This window comes from Phasianus colchicus, chromosome 8 (genome assembly GCF_987193195.1).
Source record: "Phasianus colchicus chromosome 8, bPhaCol1.hap1.1, whole genome shotgun sequence".
Classification (NCBI taxonomy): domain Eukaryota; kingdom Metazoa; phylum Chordata; class Aves; order Galliformes; family Phasianidae; genus Phasianus; species Phasianus colchicus.
Window position 1 is genome coordinate 17,802,511 of NC_143443.1, and position 16,422 is coordinate 17,818,932.

At 43.7% G+C, this 16,422-nt stretch overlaps 1 protein-coding gene across 1 annotated transcript; it reads right to left on the reverse strand.

Moving 5' to 3' along the window:
- Positions 1 to 7,416: 7,416 nt before the first annotated feature.
- On the reverse strand, positions 7,417 to 16,412 carry HIF1AN (hypoxia inducible factor 1 subunit alpha inhibitor). Its single transcript, XM_031602086.2, has 8 exons — positions 16,194 to 16,412; positions 14,894 to 15,144; positions 13,564 to 13,712; positions 12,429 to 12,574; positions 11,820 to 11,926; positions 11,364 to 11,427; positions 11,018 to 11,128; positions 7,417 to 9,948 (listed from the first exon to the last, which is right to left on the reverse strand). Exons 1-8 carry the CDS (start codon positions 16,368 to 16,370, stop codon positions 9,904 to 9,906), a joined length of 1,050 nt encoding a protein of 349 aa, XP_031457946.1. The 5' UTR covers positions 16,371 to 16,412; the 3' UTR covers positions 7,417 to 9,903.
- Between the last annotated feature and the right edge of the window lie 10 nt (positions 16,413 to 16,422).

The following is a 16,422-nucleotide window of genomic DNA, read 5'->3' on the forward strand; positions in this document are numbered from 1 at the left end:
TTTCATCCACTCCGCAAAGACAGCGGCAACACATCCATAATGTTCAGAGCAGCCCAGATAGACAGTGCCCAGACAGAAATATCTCCATACTGGCCAGGGCATCTCAAAATTTGGATGGTTCGAGAACAAACTCGAGTTCACTCAAACTCCAGTCCCAAGATCCCTAGAAGCACAAGCATGTCTGCCACCTAAAAGGAGCACGTGAAGTTGCCTCGTACTCCAGTTTTCCCACTGAACACTGGATGCTCAGTGAAGGAAAGTGATAAGCATCTGCTACACGATGATTAAGAGCTCTCAGTAAAACACCATCCACCTGAGCCTGCTATAGTAACAAGCCCTGCTGACAGACATACTTAAGTTCACTGAGAAGAGTCCTCATAACCCTGGACATATGCTAAATTCACTGGGCTCTGAGGCCGTTTCAGTGAAAGGCAGAATCATTAATGTTGGAAAAAGCCACAAAGATCATCTAGCCCAACCATCATTTCACACGTTGGGATGAAATATCACACATCAGGTGATGAGCTCTCTGGTATAAACCCATTGATCACCTGCTTCAACTTCCTGCTTAAAGAAGGTACAGTTAGATCAGGCAGCGCCTTGGCAATTCAGATTACATTTAATTCTTCAGATGGAGATATCACAGTCTCCCTGGGCAAGCAAAATTGAATTTAACAGGTCTAAGCAGCAATGAAAACCCACTGGTAGACACTCAGCCTCCCCTTCCTAGAGTTTAGCTTCCTGAGAAGGAAAAGATGAAACCAACATCATTGTGCTTACAGCTGATGGCTTTCTCATGTATTTTGTCACTGCAGAGGCACAAAGACATGACTCAAAGCCTTGAGCGCATGCAACAGGCAGGAACTTGTGAAAACCTAGACCCTGCTGGGGCTGCTCATGATTTAAAACAGGCTCTCTAGGATAGTCAGCATTAGCCACACTGGTCAGACTTTATTTCTGATCTCATACATTCTCTGAAAACTACAACTGAGATAAACTATTCAAGACTTTCAGCACATTCTCTTCTTATGTTACATTCAAGAAAGAAATGTTACTTCCCATACTAGACATTAACTGTCTTGGCTATCTTCTGCTGGAAAATAAAGCCCTGCTAATGATGAGCCCCATTGCTGACTGCACACAAGGGAGAACATGTAACTACCCCTTGCCAGAGAAGAGGCATTGAAGCCATCAGCAGCCACTAGCCTGGAGTCACAATGCCTGTGTTCCTCATGAGAACAAGCCTATGGAAAGCAGGTCAGGTCAATGGTCTGGCCACAGCTGCTCTGCCAAGCATTTACAGCCTTTCATTCAACAATATGCTTAGCATCACCAGCACAAAAATCAATACTTCCTTGAGAGGGCTAGTTTAGAGCAACTCAACAGTGACTTTGGCAGAAGTCACTCCTGAGACATGGGGCAGCACGTCAGGGCTTGTTACTTGTCTGATGGGAATGCGAGACTAGAGAGGACCACCTTGGTCAGCATATGTAGTCTCCTGTCTTATGATAGGTGACTTGACATTCACATCAGGTAGCCGCAAGGTCTTTACATCATATTCCATCTGACTTATAGTTGTTCTCCTTCACTATCTCCTGTACTTCTGTAACTGTTACATTTCATTACATCTCCACAAAAAGACCTCCCCAGAAGCCGTGTGCAGATTGGTCATTTGAGGGCCTCTCCTTCCTGCTGCAGACACAGTGTTTGCTTTCATGCTAAGAGGAGAAAAAGTAACTCTGGAGTTGTGGCATGCATTGATTCCACAATGGGGGGACGGAAGATGCTGTAAAACTTTATTAGAGCAGATCAGGGAACATGATGCACCCTTTCTTCTAGGTAGGTGGGAGATCATCTGCAATAGCATGTACACTGGCCTAAGAGCTTCCCTGACTATAGGTGAATGGAAGGCATCCTCATTATAATACAAGTCCAGGTAAACCAAAGCACAGAGGCATTCACAACTTCATTGGCAACCTGTTCCAGTGTGTCTTCACCCTCACAGTAGAGGATTTCTTCCTAAATCAATCCTTTTCTAGTTTAAAACCATTCCCCCTTGTCCTGTTGCTATCTGCTCTTATAAGAAATTCTTTCCCAGCTTTTCTTCTCCCACAGCCTTTCCCTCCAGCCTTTCTTTCGAAGGCTGATATTTTTCTAGCAGCCTGGTTTCTTCCTGACTGCCTTTGCCCTGAAACCAAGATACGAAGGGGAGCCTGAGAAGAGGGAGGGAGAAAAGTATGCCACATTCAAGCTATAGTGAGATGATATTCATCACCGCTAACGGAGTACTTCATGGCACCCTAACTGGATGCTGCTCCACTGTCCATTTGCACAGCTAGATCTATTGGAGTTTCCTACCCCCAGTCTCCTCACATTTCTGGCAGTGCCACTCCAGAAGAAGTGGCCAATTTGATTGGTGAGAGAGCACAAGGAGTGTCAGAGAAGGTGCTCGCAGACGTTTCTTGGCTGCCTCGAGAAAATAAAGGCCATTGCCGAGCCTGTCAAAATGATTAATCGTTTACAGGGAATGAGGGGGAGGTGGAAGAGGGAGGGAGAAGGAAGGGGAGGAAGGAGGAGAGAAAGACAGATGGGACAGGGAGAGCTATGAGTGAACAGCAAAAGCAGGAGACATGTCTGCCTCTATGCTGGGGAGGAGGTAGAAGCAAGGGCTGCAGGCTGTGCTTGGAGTCAGATGGTGGCAGATGAATTGGACCTTCCAAGCCACAACTCCCACTGGACACTCACACCTCTGCTCACTCTACAGACTTGCACCACCTGAACATAGCCACAAAGCCTTAAGGACTGTCCTTCCAGAGCAGGGTGAGACCTGACAGACCAAGTGACACAACTCTGCAACTCCCCAGCTCCACAAAGCTCACCAAATAAGCTGACAGATCAGGAGCATATCGCCTCACACGCCAAGGAAGGCTTACTGGCCTTACACTCTCCAGCTCCACAGCTGACCTGAACACCTACCAGAACCACTAATTCTTGTTGCCTGCAAAGTTGCTGCTGGACACACTCAGATTCCCAGTGCGATGAGACCATTGATTCTCTCAGCTGCTTTTGTGATGAGCATGGATGAAAAGCCCATCCTGTCCTGAGACCTGCTGTTTTCCCCTTCATTTTGAGATTCTCTGGTGAACAATACAAGCTACTGGGAAAATCCAGTCTATTGTTTCTTTGAAATTAAAGCCAGTTGGGAATGAAGTGAAATAGATTCAGCTCTCCCCTTCAATTTGATCTCCAGTCACAGAAAGAATAACCACCCCGACAGAGACCTCTGCCTCAAGCAAACGGCCCAACCTTGCAAAGAAAGAAGCTGTCACTGAAATCAATAAATCCAGTAAGCTCCAGTCTTGATACCCAGCAACCCTGTACGTTCCACAAATAATCTGCCAGCCTCCCTCCCAAGCCAGATCTGTTTATCTAATCAGAGGCAGTCTCTTCCTGCAAGCCACACCAAAATGTTTACCATGACAAGACTTGGAAATACATTTACAACACATCAATTAAGTCAGAGAACTGAAAATGTGACCTATGACCTTGCACTGCAACAACACTAAATTCAGCTCATACGAACCCTACTGCAGTATGCCTAAAGCTCCCAATGTTTGCCATAACCCCATGATGCCTTCTTGTCCTTTGATTTTAGCTAGCCACTCTCTCCTAAATATTTCCTGTGCTTAACCTTCACCCCATTGTTTGCCCATGCAACCAGCACTGCACGTGTGCACCTATATGAAGCTGCTGCATACGCATTTGTCCTTGCAATCACACCCAGTAAAAGTACTTAGTCTCCTACACCCAGGCTGTAGTTACATGTCCCTACAAGTTGCATACATTTAAGATGATTGTCTCTGGTGGCAGAGCTTCAGTTGGGACAGGGAAATGGTTGAGGAGCTATGGGGGAGGCTATGGATGGACTAATCACATAAAAAAAAAAATCTATTTGTCTTGAGAGCTCTAAAATACTTTACCTATTTTCCCCTTTTCTCCACATAAATGTTTCCCAATGGATAGCAAATTCCAGACAGAGTTGGGCTATTGTGATTGGCTTGATAGAACAGTCTAGACTATAAAATTGAAAGCAAACCTGTCGAATGTTGCTCTGTACCACTGGCTTACTGATGAAGCTGAGCATTTAACAAAATGGTATAAACTGATGACATCCCGCTCATAAAGCCTAGTCTGCTAAAAATAGTCAGAAGAGAACAGCTGTAACTCTGCATGACAAGGGCAGGTTCAGTGAAGAACTCCAAGCAGGAGGGAGCTTTGGGATTGGTTTTACTGCAATATAGACACCGTGCTCAAATCTACTACTGCTGCATTTATTTCAACACAGGACCTTTGTGATCAATGGAATTAATTGTGGCTTGTAACTTAAAACAGTCCCTTGCTGTGTTGTATGATCCTTGTTCCATTAGGTGCTCTTTAGAAAAAAGAAAAAGGTTAACCTACAGCCTTGTTCTCAAGCATGATTTCATGCTTGGATCAAAAATACAGTTAATGGTTAAGCAGTGAAAAGGTGGCATGAAAGGCTGAGAGCCAACAAAGCATGAGCAGCCTATTTAGGAGCACACTATTACGCCGTAAGACAACGCGCAAGGAATATTCTTTCCAACTCTGTTGCTCTGACTGGTTTAATAACCTCTCTGTAGACACTGAGAAGCACAACTTTACGTCCAGTAAACAAAGAGCATTACAAATTGGATTAGTATTGTGGTCTACATGCCACTCCTGTGAAAGGATGGGGTTTTACATACATGTCTATCACTGTAGATCCACTCAGCAAGAGCACTGTGCCTCACCTATCCTATCAGCCACACCTTGTCTGGGCAGAGCTAAACCTTCACATGAGGAGTGGGATCTGGCAGCCAGTAGTAGAGAGATGCTGTTCTGTTCATTACACCTCCACTGGCGACTCCTTGCAGCAGCAGTTGCACAGGATGCTTTCAAAGATGACAGTTGTAGTATTATGTGTTACCTGTTTTTCCATGAGTAGCGATAATTTGATCAAACCCCACAAGATACAAACAAATGCATGTGCTGAATTGTGCATTCTTAGATGATGAGCTAAGCCAGCAAATGACAAACACAAAGAAATAATAACTGCCTTCTTTTGTCTACCTGCACATAATCCAGCAGATTCCCCCCCTGCTCTTATAAGAAATGACATTAGCAGAAGAGCTGGAACTTCTCATGTTGCTCATCCTAATCTTTCCACATACCATTCAAGGCCTGTTCCAGCTCTGTCTTACTGCAAAGTAGCATACAACACAGATGGAGAGGAGACAGCAAAAGTTTAACATTGATTCAGTGGTTCTACTGGCAATTTGGGGTCAGGTGCCAAGGAGAAGGAAGCAGAATGTGTTGACAGGACCAGGAGAGGGCTCCACGATAAGAACTCTCCCTTACTAAGCAGACAGCGAACACTTACTGGGCAGCACAAGAAGGATTTTACCCTGCTGACAGCTGAGCTGAAACCCTTGCTGCCACTCCATACCTAGGCGGAGGGGGCTCTGTAGAGCAGCAGTAGCACTCAGTTATGCATCTCATGGACTTCGTGTGGCTCCTGTGGCTGCCTCCATTGTTTGAGGGATATTCTCCCCCCTTTCCTCCTTCTAACAAAGATTCTGATTAATGATCGCTCATTCCTAATTGTCAAATTTCTTTTCCTTCATCCTGTGTCTAATCACCAGTGACAGAAGCCATTACGCAAATGAGAGCAGACGACTTCCCACAACTGTTCTCTTTGGTAAAAGCCTTGTAATTTAAAGCTCTGATTTGTAGAGGAAAGCTGCGTTTCCCCAAGGCGTCCGGGCATCTGTTCCACTTACACTCCAAGAGGCTCTACTTCCGCTCCCTCCCCCCCACAATTAGTCCTCTGCTTGCAACAAATATTTGACTTTGCAAGGCAGTAATTAGAACTTACTTTGCATGTGTTTGTCACAGTAATAGCCTCGCTTTTACTTTCCTTGAACAAGAATTCCGAGGCAGCTCCAATATAGAAAAATCACACAGCGAGGATGGCAACTTCCCATCCTGGGACACTGACAGGAGAGGTGCCGTCTCTCAGCTGGGATGAGAAGACAAAGATCATAAAACTAGCAAAGTGCAGGAAAGCCTTTCAGGCACATGCGGCAGAAGGAAGGCTTAGAGAAAAGCCCCTCTGAAAAAAAGCCACATACAAAGGCAGTACTCCCTACTGCAGCTGCTGCTATACTTCCAGGAGAGGGACAGCAGCATGGCTTGACCATGTATGAACACCAATTAAGACCTGCCAAGAGACTGCCAATGCTGGAGTGCACTGTGCCCATTCAGAAACTTCAGAGTTGGGAGCAGCTTGTCTGTTAGTAAGAACTGCTGCAAAGAAAAGCAGCAGCTGCCCTAGCCAGGGCCTGCCCTTTCTCCTCCCCCCTCCGTCCTCCCATCAAGAGCTGCTTTGAAGCTGGAGGTCTCACCCCTCATCTCCACCTGTGTTGGGCTGCCCTAGCCATGTCTGCACCTGATCTCATACCTTTTCAGTTCTAACTCTGATCCTGACCTGCTGGCTTCCTGGCCTCCTCCTCTGGGCACCTTGAGTGATAGAAACCACTGAGGGGTGAAAAAGGCACACCAGCCTAAAACACCATGCTTTTATATTCTTACAGGAAAAGTCCTGCAGATATGGCCTACAAGGATTAAGAGAAGTGTCACTTCTCTTCAGAAAAAAAAGAATATTTTTTCAAGAAACAGGAGAAGTGGGGAGCAAAATGAAAGAAAAATATTAAAAGATTTAAGGTAATAAAAACAAGACTAAGAATCTGACCTGTTTTTCAAATGACATAGTTCTGATACCTCAATTTCCTCTACTTCTTTCCACAATCTGAGACATTTCTGAGCTTTATAGTACCAGCTGTGCATATTACTCAAGAGATACGCACACAACAGAAAGACTATAGCAACAAACAAATGCAGACAACTATGCCCAGTGGAAGAGAAGCAACTGTGTATTCAAAGAGGAGATGATCCCAGCAGGCACAGCAGGGAAGGGAGAATGCTCGTGGCCACAGAAAACACACCCGCTAGTCTTTTCTACTCCCTCCACATTGAAACTGTCCCTTGAGGGTGCAAAGAAAGAATGAATGTTACAGAACCCCAGGGTCAGACAGCTGTCTCTCTCTTACCACCCTTCAACATCCCTATCCTTTGTTCAACTCTCCCCTATTTTACTACATATTAGAAATTTGTTCCGATTTAGCCAAGGCTTTTTCACTGATAGTTAGATGCAGAGATCACTGTGGTGTTATCACCACCAAAGTAGTCCACATCTTCAGCTTATTGAGAGTACTCCACCACCCACAGTTGTGTGCTTCTACAAACAGGAAACCTTTCACTAAGATTACCTTGACCAAAGTATGAATCACATAAAGAACCAAAGAGAGAACAAGTTGCACACAGGAGAAGCAATTGATAAAGAACTTTCATATACAGTCACTCATAAAATAGAAGCCACACAGTTCTGTTGTTCAACATTGGTTGTATTTAAGAACTACACTTCAGAAGGTACCGTGTGTTTGTCACACCCCACCCCCTGCACACACACACACCCCTAGCAGAGAACACACACAGCTTCCCAATACCATGGCAAGGGGCATTGAAAGCACAAGGTGAAAACGGAAGGGGAGAGTCAGTCCATCAGTGCATTGTAAATGAGCTTTCACAAAGTCAAGTGCAGCAAAAACTGTTCAGACACTTTAAAAATTAGACCTTTGGCAAATAAAAAGGATCCTAAAGTTACGTAAGTACCATTCTCTCTCCACATGGGACATGAACTCCCACCCTGAGCTCCAAGAATTGATGGTGTCTAACAAGTAGTACTGGAGACTACTGTGTGATAAATAAATAGCACAGAGATGGGATTTCATTTGAGCATCTTTCAAGCAAGGGCAGAGACTGCATATGTGCCCAGGATTCCTGGGAAGGCCTTCTATTGGGCCAGTCAGCACACTAGCCTTCTCCCTCACCTGCCCAAAGGCTAAGCAGTGAGAAGCATCCAGGTGAGTGACCTTCATTTGGCAGAATCTGCAACAAGTAACATGGCAGTCAGACTATTCTGTGACATGTACATTTTCTAAATAAGGGCTCTGTAGCTGTCAATTACACTTCATTTGCTCTGACTTGCAAGCAGCCATAAACCTAGCCCCTAGAACCTCCAGTTCAAGAAGTCTATCACCTTTGTGCAAGAAAACCTCACAGCACGTGGTGCATGAGCTATCCCTGCAAAAGATGAGGCCTGAGGCCAATGCCAGAGCACTTATCGAGCAGCATCTTCTCAACACTTATCAGAATCCTGTGTCAGAATAAGACCTGAAGAAAGGGGAAAGTAATGGGAAGGAAGTCTCAACAGGAAAAAACAATCCCTCACTATTTTCTTTAATGAAATACAACAGCTTCTCCCATCTACACTCTTAGGATCCATTACAACTGCATTAGATATACAAGTCCTTGGCACTATCTCCACATCAGGAACAGCACTGCAGTGCACCCTGGGGAATAAAAAGCCAGCCTCCATATGAGCCTAAGGTATTTTCTGCCAGTTTTTGTTGTTGTTGTTGTTGTTGTTGTTGTTTTTTTTTTCCCCCCCAGCAGAGATGGAGGAAAGCAAAATGATTTTTTAGGGTGACCACTGAGAACTCAACCAGAAGCTCCTCTTGTTCCTCTGCTCCGGTCTTGTCACTTCCAGCCATGCCAAGTTCCAGAATGCAAGAAGGATTAAGATAAACTTAATCACAATTAAACAGAAAGCCCTGACCTCTTTCAAGTGACTGTACAAGAAAGGGAACACCACACTGGCATGGATTAAACTGATGGACAGGAACCATACAACATCACACAAACATGCACACATGCGTGCAGCCACACACACTCGAGTTTTTGCAGGTTTGGTAAAAAAAAAGGGCAAAATGTCTGAGGAGCTGGCATCCCTGATGGGGATAAAGGAGACTTTGTACCTGTCTGACACTGTGTCTCTGTAGTCTCTCTCAGCACTACCACAGAATTTTTTTTCAGATGTGGCTTGATCAGTCAAGACTCAAAGATTGGCCTGACATTTATCTATCTCACTTCACAATGCTTCATCCCCTTTTAACACACTGCAGCTTAAGAGCGGGAGAGAAGTCTTCACTCCCCAAAGCTGCTGTCAGAATGAAGAAGGTTTATCTAGACTCCTACAACAGACATTTGGAGAGCACAGGATTTGGTGCTCACATACTTGATTAACTCTCTTTTACTTTTCTACCCTGTACAAAGTCTCAAGCACAGATGTCTTGAGTTAAAGAAACTGAATCATTTGTCCAGTTACTCTCATACACAGATCATTTCACTTTTTCACCTCTGCTATACAGAAAGGTGCCAGAGTTGAGCATGGACAGGTTCTCTGATAACACAGAACTGTGAAACCTGTCACTTCCCATTCCACATTCACTGCAGGCACCAACATATAAACCCAGCCAAGAGGCCCAAACCCCATGAGGCTGAGGAAACACAATCGATCCCAGTTCCCCTTCAAACTCTTCTTCAAATGCCTGAAAATCCTGAAGCAACATCTGAATGCCAGAAGCCATGCTTCTTTTTGTGGCAAATAGAGCAGAGGAAGAAAAAAAAGTTAGTGAGCATGAATCCAGCTTCCAGTAAGTGCAGACTCTTTCTTGGGAGGTTTGATTAGATGACAGTGGAGGATGATCGGGGTACTAATGGTATTGCAGTTCCAGTAGCCCCCTTTATTGTAGTGGGGCAGGGATAGGGATGGGCCAGGAAACCCATCAGTCTGTTAAGTGCTGCGTGCAATACTAGCTCTCAGTATCTTCCTTTGCTTGTGAACAAAGCAGCTGCAAGATCAGTCACCTGGGCAGCCAGGCATTAGTCATACCGTCCTTTAATCATCATATTCAACAAGGGACCCACCTGTTGAAAGCAAAAACACAGTTAGACAAGATAGTTATACAGAAGAGGCAACTGCACAGCATGCTCCTTCCACATCTAGACAGTTTAAGAGGCAAGTGCCCAAGGGCAGAGGATATCAGCACTGGGGCACCCTGAGTTCAGACAGTATTCAACTTCAGATGCCAAAATACTACATGCATAGTATTGGTTTGACATTTTTTTTCCACTTTCCTGCATATGATTTCTCAGAACATGCTATTAAAAGCAGCCAACCTTCATCAGGCATTGCTTTTCGCATGTTAGAGAAGGAATATTCTTCACCACTAAATCCACTCTGGTCATTGGAGTCACTTGGAAGGGAGGCTAGTACAGTTTTCCAGCAAGACCACTCCTATTTCTCAGCACTGCCTGATGGGAAGACCTTACACATGCTACAGTAGCAAGATAATTGCAGGGGACAGGACTGGCCTCACATTGAGCTAAAGAAGAGTTCCCGCACAGTAGTAAGGGATACAGACCATGAAAGCATTTATATTCAGTATTTTCACATTCAGATCAACATGACATCTTCAAAAGCACATATCAGTACTTTAGCCCACTGTTTTTGAAATATCAGTTAACTAAAATTGGGGGGGAAAAAAAGCAGAGATTACCTGGATTAAGGGGAAAGCACACAACTATGGAAGAGTTATTTCCAATTTAAGAGATTTGGACTCAACAGGTAAAAATAAAACCATTTTTATTTATTTACAATACTTGATATTGTTGCTGCACAGAAGACTTGTGATAGCTGGGAGCTACACTTTCTTGATACTGCCCAAAGCCAAAGTACATCTTTCTCCATAAAGCAGAACAGTTATTTCATTGCCTGTAGTTTTCCTCTATAAAATTATAATTTAAAGAGTTTGCATTTTTCTAGCCAAGGAGAATTCTGAAGACAGCACAAAGAACCAATCACAGCAAAAGAGTAAAGCTGTGTTCTCCTATCTGTGCTGTGACAACACCTGCAGAGCCAAATAGCTTGTACCTTAAGTTTTGCATTAACCTACAACCATTTCAATAGCAGTGACTATTTGGTTCTCATTTGTACCTCTTGTGGACTTCCTAAGGCTTCTCCCAACATCTTCTCAATGTTTCTCATTATCGCCACTTTCTGATGAGCCTTTAATGGATATTCAATTCTCTTTGGGGTTGGGGCACCCTGAAATATCAAAAGTAGCTTCACTGCACGCTTACTGAATTGGCAATTTATTCAGTCTTCTCCCAGCCACTCAGCTCTTCACACCACATGAAACACAAAGTAGTTTTCAACATTAAAGCATACAGTTTGTTGCAAAGAAGATCTCAGAATGACAGCATGTGCCAATAGAGCTCTGTTTGAAACAACCTTCTGCAACAGAGATATCCAAGGTGTGTAGGAAGGTGCTTGTACTCACCTTGTACCAGAAGTTCACAGTAATGGTAATTCCACCATTCAGGAGAGACTCGATGTGGTGCCACCTGCATGGAAAGATCAAAAGAAAAAAGAACTACCGAGAAGATATTTCTACAGCTTATAGGCAGATCGTTTGGCTGACTGAATTCAGACTGCACTGGACAAAACCGGCCCTATACCTCCAGGATGAAGAACTCAGGACTTCTGGAGAACTCCTTTCTTAAATACAGATCCTTTTCTTGCACGTTAGTATAGAACACACACAACAAGGTAACATCAGGAAGAACTATCACTCCCATCTTAAAGCAAGGAAGCAAGCTGGCCCAAGATATAACATAAAATGACACATTTGCTGGAAGAAGCAAAGCAAAATTCTCCTAAGAGTCAGCGAACAGTTTAAAGAAAACTTTTTAACCCCTACTTGTTGGTCACTGTGCAGCCCCACCATCTTTCTTACCAGTACATAGGTATGTATAGCACATCCCCTGGACCCACCACCGTCTCATAGCCAACCACGCTCCGGAAATTCGGGAACTTCTCATAGTCGGGATTGTCAAAATCCACCTAACACAACAAAACATTAAGATACTCAGAAAAACTTCCTGCTGTGACAGTCCTTATTTGGCCCACAGTATGAAATTCCTCCCTATCTTTCTTTCCTGGCTTTTACATTCCCATTTCTGTCTTAACTTCATAGTAAGCTCCTGCATATCCAGAAAGTACCACCAACTCAGTAAGAGTCCTGAAGTTTCTCTCCAAGAATCTATCTTTGGCCAAGTGATCTATGAATCAGAATAGAGGAAGCAGCTGCTGAAGATCAGATGTGCTATCAGTGGTAGAAGTTGATAATCCTAGCGCTTGCAAGTCAGGACCACACACAAACAGAAAGACCTCCTGTCCTCCCATCTATACTCAATGTATTCAGTAGTTAACAGATCTGAATACAGGTGCTGCAAAGCTCAGAAGTGCTATGCAGCTTTAACTGTAATACAGATTCTTTTCACATAGCATCTTCACAAATACCCTTGTTTACCCATGGAGCAGAAAACAGATCTGCAACTCTCACCTGGCTCTGTCTGTCACATGGATGGTGCACAGGATAAGGGTAGAGGCATTCAAACTGATCAGGAGGAAAAAGGATACACCTCTTGTAACCCTTAATCTGAGCGAAGAAGTTCTGCTGCTCATCATAATGAGCTGGTGTCACATTCCCTATGCAGAGAGAAAAGATAATCAAGACACTTCCGTACAGTCATAAGAGACTGAAGCAAGTTCTATTCCTTGCTGGAGACTGTAAATACTCTTCCACATATCAAGAAAACTAAGAAAGGAAAATAACTCCAGGAACGTTACAATCTGATCATTTTATCAGTCGGTCATTACTGAACAGTTGTTACCCCCACACACAATTTCCATGCTGAATCCATATTCAGCAATTTATGCTCTGCAGGATTAGGATTTCCAGCTTGTCTCCATGAACAGCAGATGGCAAATGTTGATGGGAAGCTTTTTCATAAGATAGTCTGTTTAGCTGAGAATTTTTTATAGTCAATTCTACAACTTATTATTAATCTAGAGAAAAGGAGTCTAATAGTCCAAGTCTGAAAAAAGTCCTAGTAATTCTGCAAGAAAACAAGTAAACAAACCTCCTTGTCATTGGGGCTTCATGATACAACCCTCTCCTACTGTCTCAGGCACTGATTAACGGTTATGAAGCTTGACTATTATTACTAAATCTTAAATATTATCAAATTTTAAAATACAGTGAGTCATTTTATACACATCTGTTTTTTCCTTCAGGATAGACATTGGTCGCTCCTAATAAAAATCCAGAGGGCTAACTTCACTCATCTTACAAACTCTTAGACTGCAGACATTTTAAATCTATGGTATCTGAAGTATTCAAACAATAAACAGGTCTTAAAATATGATCAAAATAATCACCCTGTAGTATCAATTAGAGCCTTTCCACAAGAAGAAGGTTACCTCCAGACATTCACAATAAGCAAGCTATTCATTTTGGTTTCTTCCTTTTTATAACTCAAGTTGTGACAACAGTCCCATTCCAACTGAAAGTTTTAAATTGCTTGCTTGGAAAGAACATTTAGGAGCTAGCTGAAAATCCATTTGAAAGACTTTTGGGAACTCAAACACAGAATTGCTGACCAAATCTTCTCCCTGAGTCATAGGAAGCTACTTACCTTCCATGCCAATGAGCAGCAAGTTAGAAGTCAGTTGACCCCAGCCACGTTTCCCCTGCTGCTTGTTAATCCAGTTCCAGTTGAAGCCAAGGAAATCCACCACAATCTTCCTTCCAACTGTGTCATTCAGAGTTTGCTGCAGGTAAAGTCTGTATTTCCCCAAAGACAGGCAGGAAGCAAATATTAAGCTTTATGATGAACACAGAAATGCATCTCCACATCTCTTAAGAAAGACTTCAAAGACAAAGAAATATAACTCCTAGAGATTTTGTTCTAACAGCACTATAAATGGCTGTGAAAAGGAATGGCTTCAAGAAGTCCCCACAGTTTGCCAAATGTTTCCCTGTTATACAATGAAGAAGAACACAACTCCATAGGAACAGGGGGAAAATTGGAATTTTAAATCAAAAACACCACCTCACAGGTGCAGGAGAAAGAAGCCCTAAACAGATTAGCTCACAAAAACACTCACAAATAATCCTCAGATAAATGTTAACACTATAAGTCATCTGCAATGAGCATAAAATGTGTAAAGGCTCAGAAAAATCCAGCACATTTCAGTATCAAGCTGCCTTAAAGCCACACTTATGTTTAGACATAGAAGATCAAAGGAATCAAACGTATGTATTAACAATCTTGGTGTTACTGACTGTAGACTACAATGCCCAAAGAAAAACATGTTTCTAAGCTTAAAGACTGCCTCCTCTCTTAGAAGAAAGTACACCTAAAGCTGAGAAAGAAAGGAAATACACAGACAACTAGTGGACATGGACATACAGAGCTGCCTCAAATTAAGACATAACTAGACATTCATAAGGCTTTTTAGGTAGCTGGTGACAGATGAAATTAATCAGGAGGTTTTAATGGGTACGTTCTATATAGAACAGAGCTCCACTCAGGAACTTACAGATTTGCTAGTCGTAGGCATACATCACCTACAAACACACAGCACACAGTCAATTTCCCTCATCTCTGTGAGAAAAAGTTAAGACAGTTTACCTCAGTATTCTGTAAAAAGATTGAGTTCTATAGCCTCTACTTTTTATCGTTAAAGAAACTCCTCTACTAATACCACAGTTTGCCAAAGTCAAGTGATGCATAAGGCTTCCTCTGCTTAAGCCCCAGTATGGAGAGAGAAGAAAACAGTTTGAATAGTTTCATGAACTAAGGGCATGTATTTCTTTAGTAAGCTAATACAGCTGCTGTCAAATGGCAGTTATGCAGGAAATGCCTATAAAAATGAAGTTTGAAAGGTTTTAATCACCAGCTCTCCCTGAAATGTACCCCGTGGGGACCTGAAGAAATGATGGAATTTCTGCCTATCACTTACCTCTCAGCACTCCCTTTTTGTTGTATTTCTTGAAGTCTGTCCACAAATTCAGCAAACTTCATCTCTTCCCTACTTGACTTGGGTTTGAAATTCTTAAAATTGGCCATCTTCTTTTCATCATAGTACAAAAATTTGTGTGTGCTGGCACTGTACACTGAGAAGTCCCCATTGCCGATGTTTTCCTGGAGGTAATCCAGGTCCCATTTCAGGGCAGGATAAACCAGATTTGTATCCGTCAGCACCACTGGCTCCTGGAGAGAAACAGGAAGTTCACCAATTCAAGGATCTTTTAAACTTGAAAATTATCATGTTTGTTACTGCAACCCTACAAACCCTCTTTTAAAATAGATAATTGAAAAGGCACTTAGAGCAATGACTTACCTTGGCCTGGAGAGAAAAACACGCAAAACACGACAGGAAGTCTTAAGTAAGTGGCAGCTGCTCCCACAGCCAGCTCCTGGTAGCAAGAGGACAGACTCTGCTATCTATTTAGCTAATCTCTAACATGGGAGGTTAGGCAAACAGAAGCTGGGGACTGTTTCAGATTTGCTTGGTTCTGTCACGTAGCAAGGAAACCGTAAATTCTGCCTCATCATTTCCAGCTCTAACTACTGAGGGGTAAATATTGGCAAAAAAGTAATTCTAAATCCAGAGAAAGAGAAAATGTTTCTCTCTTTTTTCACGGAGAATAACTGTAAACTACAACTATCCAAAACCTGAGATTATACCCTCCCTTATACCCAAACACTACGGAAGTAAAGCAAAGAATGTTACTTGTCTCCCTGTGTATAAATACTAAGAGACCTAAACAAGACAACGCCTGCTATATCCTCAAACTACACAAGCACAACACCCCTGCCTGTCAGACTGCTGGCGCAAAACCTTACCAAACTCTGAGCTTGTCCTCCAGAACCAATAGAAGAGCAGCCACTGCAATGCAAACTTCACATCTGTGGCCACACTCACTTCAAGAATAACTGCGTGCATGCGATTTTACACAGTATTTTCACGATTTCCACTCAAAAAATGAAGTAACTAAAGCAAAAGCTCCTACACGTACAAAAGCCAAGGCTGCAGCGCCAAAAGGAATAATAACAAATAACGGGACCGGGAACCCGGCGGGCTACAAGTCCGCGGGGGAAGGGGCAAGCGGGGCACACAGAGCGAAGAAGCGGCAGCCCCGAGGGACGAGTCGGGAAGCGGAACGGATGGCAGCGGCGCCAGGAGAGCCCCGTAGCCTATAAGCTGCCCCACCGTTCCGCACGGCCGGAGGAGCAGCGCCGTCCGCTCCCCGCCTCACCTCGTTCTCGATGAGCTCCTCGGCGCGGGGGTCGCTGTGGCTGAGGCGCGGGATGGGCCGCGTCTCGAAAGAGTAATGGCGGAACTGGGAGTCACTCCAGCCAGGCCCCACCGGGCTGTCCCGGCACCCCGCCGCCGAAGAGGAAGAAGAGGAAGAGGAGGAAGAGGCCGCCGCCATCACCACCTCGGCCGGGGAACCCGGAATTAGAAAGCCGGAAGCGGAAGATGCC